Genomic DNA, 10,758 nt, shown 5'->3' with positions numbered 1-10,758 from the left:
CATCAAAATAGTTTGTTTTAAAGAATATCAAAATAAAACGTCTATAATAACTTTGAATAAAATTATACCTTAGAGTAATATTTTTTTTTATTAAAATTGCACCACTTTTTGAATAGTTTTGGAAAAATAATTATACCATTTGAATAATTTTAATTACTTTTTTTTAAAAGTTGAGTTAAAAATATATTTTAGATATTGATATGGCTTGGGTAAATCCGTTTGAGGGTTGTTGCTCTCTTCATGCGAATTAATGCCTTCTCAGAGACTCTACCTACTTAAGCCTCTTTTCCTCCATGACATCATATAACACATGAAACACAACATTTGCTACATGCTTAATCGGATTTCATTTGACTTCGCTCTTTAGTCCAACTGAAAAGAGGGGCATGTGATGGTACTTGAGTTATTTTATCGCTTCTCAACTGGCCAGGCTCATTTCCTATGTAGCCGACTGTTCCGGTTGAGAACTGCTTCGCTGCTGACACGTCACCGGACCTCCTCGCCTGCTGGCTTTGAACAGTAGATGACACTGAGGGCGATGACGGCTTCATACCTGAGTCGCCTGAGACTTCACCGGAACCGAGGGTGACCAGTAGCAACTTTTGGGGTGGCCTGCGATCACAGGGGACGTCAGTAGGAAGGCCAGGGAGGGTGCCCTTGGCACGACCCGGACTCACGAGACGAGTGACGCTCAAGTCAGGGACGAAGAAGGAGGAAGAAGATCGGAGAGGGCTCGGTAGCTCGTTCTCCGGAGTAAGCTCGTTCTCTGGACCGGACGAAGTCGGAGAGGGCTCGGTAGCTCGTTCTCCGGACTAGGTCAGAGAGGGCTCGGTAGCTCGTTCTCTGGACCGGACGAAGTCGGAGAGGGCTCGGGCAGCTCGTTCTCCGGACTAGGTCAGAGAGGGCTCGGTAGCTACCGGACGAAGTCGGAGAGGGCTCGGTAGCTCGTTCTCCGGGCTAGGTCAGAGAGGGCTCGGTAGCTCGTTCTCTGGACCGGACTATGGGTTGGTTTGGGTGAGACCCAAGTTAACCAAGGAAGTTACATTGGTTTAAAGTGAATCGATTAAACAGGGTTTAGTTTATATTTCGAAAAACCCACAGGAGATTACCCGCTTTAGTGAGAAAGCGAATTAGTGAGATGTAATCGATCAGCTGATCGATTACGCCTTGTGGTAATCGATCAATGGCTTAGGTTGATCGATTCCACGGCTTAAAGAGAAATAAGTGCGACAGTTAATCGATCAGTTGATCGATTAACTCATTTCTGATCGTCTGCTCTGACTTCTGATCATCTCTGTGCTTTGCTTTGCTTTGCTTTGCTAATATTCTGTTAAGTGTGCAGTTTGAATTCAAATGGAAAATAGGAATGGTCAAGTTTTGTCGGTTTGGTTTTCAGGTAGAAGACGACGGCAGGACTGAGCTGCACAAGAGGCAGTGAGTGAAGCTGAGCTCAGTGTGCAGTGAACTCAGAAGAAGCCGTTTGAACGAAGAGACAAAAAGGAAGAGAGGAAGGAGAGTAGAATAGGCCCTGGTGGTGAGTTCTCTGGGGGTTGTGTTCGTTGCTCTTTCTCTGAAGCTCTTGCGGAAGCTCTTTTGAGCTGGTGATCCATCTGTTGAGGCTGTGCTGTGAGCTTGTATTGTTTTGCCTCAATCGTTTCTTCCTTCTTATAATGATCTATTGAGATTGTGTGACATCTGCCGAAGATCAAGGATTCGTCCACCTTACGGACACGCCGAGGAGTAGGGGCAAGTTATCCCCGAACCTCGTATATCTTCGTGTTTGCATTGTTTCTGTTTAGTATCTATTCCGCTGCGTACTAACCTATTTGTAGGAGAAAATCGAGGTAACCCCCCCCCCTCTAGCCGCATTCACGATCCTCAACACCTTGTCTCATCGCAGGTAAAATGTTATATTGTCACTATCCGTGCAGGCAGCAGAGGGATAGCATTAACTATTGGGGGTGTGGACTTGTCAGAAATCATGATGAGGTATACCAGAGTACTGTAGGTGGTTTGATAGATCCCGCGTGCTATCAGTGACATGGGGCAAGGCTTCCAGTGTCTAAGTGCTTCTCATGTTCGATTCGGCTAGGCTGGCTGCCGAATGGGGGGATTCGGCCGGTAGGTGGCCGAATGGAAGGATTCGGCTAATAGATAGCCGAATGGAAGGATTCAGCTAGTATATAGCTGAATGGAAGGATTCAGCTAGTATGTAGCCGAATGGACAGATGCGGCTAGTAAATAGCCGAGTGTAAGGATTCGGCGCGCGGATGGCTGAGCGGAGGGATTCGGCGAGGTATCCACCGAATGGAGGGATTCGGCGAGGTATCCGCCGAATGGAGGGATTCGGCGACCGGTTTCTTCGACGGTTCGTGACTTAACCAATTAAGCTTAGGGACTTATAGAGGCGGGGCCCGGACGGTGGGACCGGAGTTGGACTCGAGTCTGACCATTATATTCCTATTGGATTATCCCCGGAACACCGACATTGCTTCTTGACTGGCTAAACTCATTTCACGAGCACTCCTGACTTGTCAATGTTTTTTCATGAGCACTTAATCTTCGTCTAAAAATATCCAATTTAGGCTCAGGAAATTCACTCGAGATCAGTAGTCTCGATCACCAAATGTTTGTCTCTATATCAACATTCCCGACCACCAAACATTCATCTCTATATTGACATCCCAAACACTCTCAATTTGCCAATCTTCTTCTTGAGCACTTAACTTGCATTCAACAACATCCCACTCGGGTTGAGGGAAGTCACTTGGAATCTAAACCCCGAGTACTTAGTGTTCATCCAATGACAAGCCACTCGAGCTCAGGAGACACATCTTGAAACTAGGTGTTCGGTCAAATTGATATTCAATTTCAACTCTCAATGATTTGATGAACATGCACCATTCATGTGGAGATTCTCTTCGATAGTTATCACCTTTTAATGCCCTAATAGCTCCGTAAATGGATAGCTGTTGGTGAGTACGTGGCATCCTAAGCGGAGAATCCTTTCAACAGTTGTCCCCTAACTGCCCTAACAACTCTGTAAATGGATAGCTGGTGGGTATGTGACATCCCACATGGAAATTCTCCTCAATGAGTATCCCCTAACCTCCCCTTGGAAGGAGAGCTAGTGGACACTCATTACCTACATAGGCATTCTTCTATGAGTGGCTTTACGACTATTGTTCTTCAGTTTCTTAATTGCCTCTTTAAGGACAAACATGTGAAAATTCTTTTTTGTTGAATATATAATAGTCAATGAAAGTGAATTAAAGATATGATTTTCTTCTTATGAGCCAAGTAACTCTTCTCCACTACATATTCACTCCTCTTGTTTTTCCTCTCTCTCGTATCTTTATAAATTCTCTTCTTTAATTTAATTTTGACTTAAATGTTGAAGTGGTCACGTCGATAAATCTTAACGTATATCTCCTCGGAGACATTAAAGCTCGCCCAACTAGAAGATCATTATAACCTGAACTTAAAAGACATTTAAAAAAACACTATATTAAATTATGAATAAAATATTGAGTTTAATATTTTTTAAAAGAAAGACGTTTATAATTTTCTTATTTTCTCATTTATAAAATGGCAAAGGTGTAATAAATGATCCAAAGTCATCATTGTGAACTGGCTGGCATCTTGGTGGGCAACACGCGGCTGGTCGTCGGTGTTCGGCATGAATAAGTTGACTCGGCCCGGTCCATGCCAACTCGGTCGACCGCGTCTCCGTGTAGTGTTCACCTCGCCGTGGAGGACGTGGGTTGACCGGTTCACCTAATGATCCTTGTCTCGGCGGAAAAAGTATTAAACCGTACGGCCCATTTCCTTTTTAAATAATAATAATAATAATAATAATTATTATTATTATTATTATTATATATACATTTATTCACAATTATTTTGACTCCGATTATTCCATTTCCGCCCCTGTTTTTCATATATAAGCACCTTCCCCGTTCTTCGACCTTCTCCACGTTAAGAACAGAGACCGCAGCAATCTCTTCTCCGGCGAACCTACGGCCGTCAATTTCCGACACGGATCCGCAGCTGTGCCGGAGAGAGGCGTTCAGCGGGCCCACTAACGAGCTTGATTTCGTCGTGAGGAGGAGCTCCAAGCTGATCGATCGGGCACGGCTAAAGGTTCAGTAATCGCAAAGTTCCGATTTTTATCGCCGTCGGTCGGCTCCGCGTGAAAGTTCGTATCTTTGGGAGTTTCCCACTCCATCGGTAGCGCATCGATGGGGACGCGGTTTTTCCGCGCGGCGGCGATGGCGGTGGTGGCGCTTTCGGTGCTGGCGCTGGGGGCGTCGGAGGCAGCGGAGAAGAAGGGGCGGAACCACGCCTACGTAGCGATGATGTACATGGGCACACCGCGGGACTACGAGTTCTACGTAGCGACCCGCGTGCTGATGCGGTCGCTGGCGCGGCTCGCCGTCGACGCCGACCGCGTCGTCATCGCCTCCGCCGACGTCCCTCCCCGTTGGGTCCAAACAATGTGAGTTCTCTCGGAATTTTCGACGTCGGAATCTTGTTTCTTTTGATTGGTTTAGAGGCTTTCTTCGTCCCCATGGGTTGTCGTTGACTTCCGACGCGCTTCCTTCCTAATCCTGCAACTAACCAACGCTCAACAGATCGTTCATGATCTCTCTCAAGTTATTATCATTCTCATTATTGATTCGTGAGTTTTCTCGTCGATCGTCAACCTTCGCACGATTGATGAAATCCATCTTTAATTGGTGCTGATGAAATGGATGGAAGAGCAGGGAGGAGGAGGACGGGGTGAAGGTGGTGACGGTGGAGAACATCAAGAACCCCTACGTGACGCAGGGCAACTTCAACACTCGCTTCAAGCTCACCCTCAACAAGCTCTACGCGTGGAGCTTGGTCTCCTACGACCGCGTCGTCATGCTCGACGCCGACAACATCTTCCTCCGCAACGCCGACGAGCTCTTCCAGTGCGGCCGCTTCTGCGCCGTCTTCATCAACCCCTGCATCTTCCACACCGGCCTCTTCGTCCTCCAGGTCCGATTCTATTCCCCGCCCTTTAATTCGAACACAATTCCTCGGCGTAAAAATCACATTTTGAAAGTCGGTGGATCGATCGCAGCCTTCGACGGCGGTGTTCAAGGACATGCTCCACGAGCTGGAAATCGGACGCACAAATAAGGACGGCGCCGACCAGGGCTTCCTGGTGAGCTACTTCCCGGAGCTGCTCGACCGGCCGATGTTCCACCCGCCGGCGAACGGCACCAAGCTCGCCGGAACTTACAGGCTTCCGCTTGGTTACCAAATGGACGCTTCCTATTACTGTGCGCTCTGCTCCCATCTCTCGCTTGAAATCGAACTCATTTTACTGAATTTGGATTGAATTTGTTCGTCGTTGCTCAGATTTGAAGCTTCGATGGAGCGTGCCGTGCGGCCCCAACAGCGTGATCACCTTCCCGAGCATGCCGTCGCTGAAGCCCTGGTACTGGTGGTCGTGGCCGGTTCTCCCTCTGGGCCTGCAGTGGCACGAGCTCCGACGAAGCACCCTCGGGTACGCCTCGGAGACGCCGGTGATGCTGATCCAGGCGGCGATCTACCTGGGTCTCATCGCCGTCACCCGCCTGGCGCGCCCCAGCCTGCTCAAGCTCTGCTACAGCCGGCGCTCGGAGCGGACGGTCCCGTTCCTGCACGCACTGGTGAGGGCCGCCGCCGCGTGGTCGGTGCTGTCCGCCTACGTCCTCCCCTTCCTCCTGGTGCCACGGACGGCGCACCCGGTAGCCGGGTGGGCGCTGTACGCTCTCGGCGTGGCGGCGCTCTGCTCGGTGGTGGTCTCCGTATTCCTGCTGCCGGCGCTAGCGTTGACGATGCCGCTGGCGGGGGGGCTGGGCTCCCTTCTCGTGATGGCGTCCCCCTGGTACGCCGACGGGGTGCAAAGGGCTTTGGCCTTGTTCGCGTACGCGTGCTGCTGCGCGCCCGCCGTGTGGGCGGCGGCGGCGAGCATGGCAAAGTCGTTGAATGGGTCGTTGGAGAGAGAGTCCTTCTCCCCGAGCAGAACAGGGGAGTCCATCCCCATGACCCAGTCCGACAACAAGCTCTACTGATATCATCTTCTCTCTACTAGATGCTTACTCGCACCGATCTGTAACATTTTTTTACCTATATTTGTTTATCATTCCTCGAGAGTTCCGATGATCTTCTCATCTCAATTCCAGCCTTTTCCGATCATCTTCTCCGACGCCAAAAGCTTCAATTTGCTAAGGAACGGCAACAGGGCATTCAAGATCAAATCTTTAATAAATCTACCGCTGAAGATTCTAACATTGTAAAAATGTCAAAAGTCAATCGCCCACAATTAAAGTATTTTGATTATCACCGCCACCACGTCGCCGGAAAGCGATCTTTTCGCTTTCGTGTCAGGGTTGCAGGCACTTCACGTGCCTTCCTCATCCCTCCATTAATCACGCTTTTTTTATAAGATTGTTTTTTGCACAAACAAAAAAGAATTTAAATATGAAATCCAACATTTCCGGCGAATCTACGACGTCGAGATCAATCCAATGAGAATATATTGGCGGAGCACAGTTCGTTGAGAAACGGAATAGAATTTCTTGTTTTTAGTTTTGGATTAAAATTAACTAACTAATGGAAGGGGAGGGGGGAATTTGCTACCGACAATCGCCGCCGGCCGGCGAGCGGAGGCGGCGCTCAGCAGACCCCGTAATCGCCGAGGAGGAGCTCTGAGATGGCCGCGGCGGAGGCGGCGTCGCCCTCCTGGCGGCGGCCGTCGACGAGGAGCATTTCCTTCTGGCGGCGGAGCTCCATGACCTTGCGGTGGGAGTTGGAGTGCTGGGTGAGAACGAAGGTGGGGCTGGCGGCCGGGCGGTACTCCGGCACGAGCCGGCCGGACTTGTACCGTACCCCGCACGCGTTGCACAGCGTCTTCGGCCCCAGCGGTCCCGTCCGCCACTGCGGCGTCTTCTCCGACGCGCAGTGCGTGCAGCGCCGTACGCCTCCGCTGCCGCCACCGCCCTTCTTCCCCTTCCCTCCCTTCCCAGCACTCTCAGCGCCGCCAGCTTTTTCCGCGAACTCAGACGACGAGGACGACGACGGGGACGGCGGCGACGCGTTCTGCGCCGTCGCCGGCGCCACCAACGACGACCACGCGGCGGAAACAGAGGTCAAATGCTCCGCCCTACTCGGCGTCGTCGCCTCCCGCTTAGCAGCCGCCGCAGTGACTGCCCCCAGTCCAGAATTACAGTAAGGCACGTCGGAGAAGGAGTCATCCACAAACTTCGACAGCCATTCCAGCTCCGCCGCCTCCTCGCATTGCTATACACAATCAACCATTAAACCTCCTCATCAGCACACTGCCCGAATCACACATCCAAAATTCTAGCAGTTCAATCGCACCGACTACTCACCGGAATGTAAAGATCAAAGGAAGAATTAGACGACCCCGGCAGAGGTTTGAACTCAGAGAACGGCGTGGCGGCTCCTCCCGGTGCAACGCCCTCCATCAAGGGAAAACAATCCTCGTGGCGGTGCGGCGACAAGTCAAGGAGCTCATCGACGATGGGAGGAATTGAGCCGTAGAGGTACGTCGCCGCCGCCGGCGAAGCAGCAGCAGCAGCAGCAAACGGTGCAGCAGCAGGCGGCCCCATTGTGAAATCCATCATCTCCCATTCCTTAGCCATGAGCACAGAACTGGACTCCAAGAGAGAGAGAAAGAGGAGAGAGAACTTGAGAGGAGGATCAACTTTGCCATACAAATAATGGAGAGGGAGACATGATGGGAGCAGCAGCAACAATAATAATATTAATAATGGCGGCATGCATGAAGCCGTTGAAGTAGCAGCTACTGCTGCAGAGCATCCATCCATCCATCCATCTTCTTCTTCTTCCTCCTCTGTGGAGCTGCGAGCTGGGGGAGTATCTACGCAGTTCGTGTCTGCTCGCCACGTGGCGTGTTATTCCATGGATTGAGGTCAATCATTGGCCGAGTAACTCACCTTTCTCTTCTTCACTTTTACGTGGTGTCAGGGCAGTTACCGCCGCCGATGCGGAGGAGGAGGAGGAGGAGGAGGAGCGTCGGGATTTGCTGTTTCTGGTCCGACGCACCGCAGCGAGCTCGTCGCGTGTCAGACGATCAGAAGCATGGTGGGGGAGTGGGCGGGGGCCAGCGGCCAGTGAGACATGCATGTGTGGTGTCGGACGCCGTGGGGCCCACCGCCTCGCCTCTTCTTCGCCTTGACAGATGGCACCGCTGGATACAGCTTGCGCGGTCGACGGTTCGCGGGTCCGGTTTCTTTCCGGATCGGCCGGTTCAAGGACAGCGACCGGACGGCGAGCCGCACTCACTCTCACGCGGTGGAGCCGTACTCGCTGGGCCCCGCGGAGGATGGCTCAGCGGATCGCGTGCTGCTCGTTTTTTATTCGGCCTCGTGGAGTGGGGCTCGCGGGCCGTCGGATGAGCCGGGGAAGATGACAAAGGAAAACGAGCGAGGGGAGGGCATCGAATCACGTGAGCCGGATGGGGATCCCGAGGCGGAGGGGGCATCGAATCACGTGCCGGCTCGTGCGCCCCCTCCTCCATGAGCGCCTGCACGTGATGAACTTAACCCGGGGGTCAGACGAGTCGGGTGAACCGCGGTGAAGTAACCGGAATCAATGTCGGCTGCAGCGAGCGGAGCACGTGGCGGTTGCCGGTGGACGCTGCCGACAGGAGCAGGGAAAGTGCTCGCTCGCTGCGCGTCGGGTCCACCGGCACGTGGTCGTCGTCAGGTGGGCTGCCGGCGAAGATCACCCACTTTTACTCCCTGTAATTCCTTCTTCTCTTGCTTTTAACGAAACGAGATACTTGGTTTCAGTGAAGCTTGACTTCAGTAAGAAGGAAAGAATGAATGAAATCGAGGAGAGGGAGACACTACCTCGAGTTCCAAAGTTCAGTTGGCTGGCCACGACGGTATGGAATTGGTCATACGGCGCTGCCCACTGATTGGCCTCCATGCGTTGACAAACATCTATGAGCATCATAAAGTCAAACAACTGCAGCAGTTAAGTAATGTAAAACTGCAGTTTAGTTTTCCAATGCATGTATTGTATATGATTTCCGTTTTCTTTTTGTGGCACAATTTAGCCATTCTGTGCAGTTTATGCTTTTGATTCACATGGATTTTGCACCAAATACTTAAGAGGAATGTATTATTCAGCAATCGTTGACATTTTCTCTCTGTATCTATACTGAAATAATGCAGTTACCAAAGTTCATCAAAGGTTGAGAGACCTTGCAGAATGAGGGAATGAGAGCTTGCTACCATAAAATCCTCTTTGGTACAATGTTGGAAGGACTTGAACGATCAGGTCAGCCTTGAAGATCACCTTCTAACTGAAAGGCCCATCTCTGAATGAAATTATTATGTAAATGTACAAATTAATCAGAAAAAGTTGGACTATAAGCATTAAGGAGAAACTATTAGTTTAACCATCAGCGTAGTTAAGTTATGTTTATCCTAACCAACTGAAATTGGTTGCATGAATCTTATCCCTCCATTGATAGCTAAAACTTGTACAAGACAAATTTGTAGAAAGCATAGCAAACCAACTTTTTTGATTTTGTTCAAAAACATCGAAGATGATTGAAGCATAATACATCAAATAGTCATGATAGAATCAACCATTAAGCTATATTTGAGAGAATCAAGTCATGCTACAATCTATAATCTTTCTAATTAGTTTGATTTCATGAACCAAGCCAAGAATCAGTTGTCATCCTTGATACAACAGTTTCATTATCTTTTCTAAACACCCAATGTTTAGAACTATTGTAGTAATTTTGTGTATTTTTCACAAGTACAGCAAGATCCTGAGAAATGGATCATGTTATTTTGCAGCACGAATTAGCTTGCACATACAAGACATTATGTTAGGACCTCCTTCCAACTAAATTAGCCATTTAGTCAATGATAATGCTTCACCTAATATAATTTTGCAGAGATTGAAGTGCAGGATAAGAGTAATACAATAAATAATGTTAACTCAATATGTTAGTTTTAGATATCAAAATAAAAAAATGAGCAATTTAGAATGTAGATGAAATGGTTTAAGATGATAACAGTGGCTAAGCATTCTAAGCATTTTGTATCAAATGTTCAGAATGAAGAACATTCATATAAATATGTATGTATGGAGTAGCTCTTGCCAATCCTTTGCTTCCAATTTTTCTCTAACCATCCTACATCAAGCTTCATCACATAAGCGGGTTCAAATTTCACATGCAAATGAGTTCCAGATAATAGTATTTGGAAGATGCAATAAACAAAAGTGCAGGGGAAGATGAAATATGTGAGATGAATTGTTCACTTGTTTACATGTCTGAAAAGCAAAGAGCAAAAGTCTACAGCAGTTCAGATGAGGCATGGATTAGCATCCCATACATCAAATTAAGAAGAGGCTGTTCAGAGATGTCTTGTGGAAGAAAATTGAACAATTTTACTCGGACACTATTACATTTTGATTAGCATAATTCATACTATTTGATGTCAAACACAATTTTAAACGTAAAAGCTTAAGGAAATTCCAAGTCGAGCTGTCATAATCTATCAACTCAAACGTTGACAAGAACATAAAAGTGAACTTCAAAATTTCTGGACAAAACATAGTCAAATTCAGAAGTTTCAGCTAAACTTGCATCCAAGAATTCTCGATGGGATGAAAAGCAAGTAGACAATTAAAGTGAGAGAACTACACTAGAGTCCAGGTGAGGTGCAGCAG

At 48.8% G+C, this 10,758-nt stretch overlaps 2 protein-coding genes across 4 annotated transcripts; one reads left to right on the top strand and one right to left on the bottom strand.

The window, feature by feature from the left end:
- The first annotated feature begins 3,972 nt into the window (after window positions 1-3,972).
- LOC141829093 (putative glucuronosyltransferase PGSIP8) lies at window positions 3,973-6,194 on the top strand. Its single transcript, XM_074716512.1, has 4 exons — window positions 3,973-4,498; window positions 4,767-5,025; window positions 5,111-5,312; window positions 5,392-6,194. Exons 1-4 carry the CDS (start codon window positions 4,242-4,244, stop codon window positions 6,087-6,089), a joined length of 1,416 nt encoding a protein of 471 aa, XP_074572613.1. The 5' UTR covers window positions 3,973-4,241; the 3' UTR covers window positions 6,090-6,194.
- A 354-nt stretch (window positions 6,195-6,548) lies between these two features.
- Window positions 6,549-9,362, bottom strand: LOC141829094 (GATA transcription factor 2-like). 3 transcript variants are annotated; one of them, XM_074716514.1, is made up of 4 exons: window positions 9,247-9,362; window positions 8,916-9,008; window positions 7,410-8,825; window positions 6,549-7,317 (listed from the first exon to the last, which is right to left on the bottom strand). In XM_074716514.1, the coding sequence occupies exons 3-4, from the start codon at window positions 7,866-7,868 to the stop codon at window positions 6,694-6,696; spliced, it is 1,083 nt and encodes a 360-aa protein (XP_074572615.1). In that variant the 5' UTR covers window positions 7,869-8,825; window positions 8,916-9,008; window positions 9,247-9,362; the 3' UTR covers window positions 6,549-6,693. The 3 variants fall into 3 exon arrangements, with proteins under 3 accessions (XP_074572615.1, XP_074572614.1, XP_074572616.1); XM_074716513.1 differs by having other exon boundaries at window positions 9,272-9,362; XM_074716515.1 differs by having other exon boundaries at window positions 7,410-8,816; window positions 8,916-9,362.
- Window positions 9,363-10,758: the final 1,396 nt, after the last annotated feature.

Source organism: Curcuma longa, chromosome 5 (genome assembly GCF_044706935.1).
Source record: "Curcuma longa cultivar G26 ecotype Majalengka, Jawa Barat chromosome 5, ITB_CL_G26_1.1, whole genome shotgun sequence".
Lineage (NCBI taxonomy): Eukaryota > Viridiplantae > Streptophyta > Magnoliopsida > Zingiberales > Zingiberaceae > Curcuma > Curcuma longa.
Note: the sequence above shows the minus strand (reverse complement) of the source record. Positions and strands in the feature narration are given on the sequence as shown.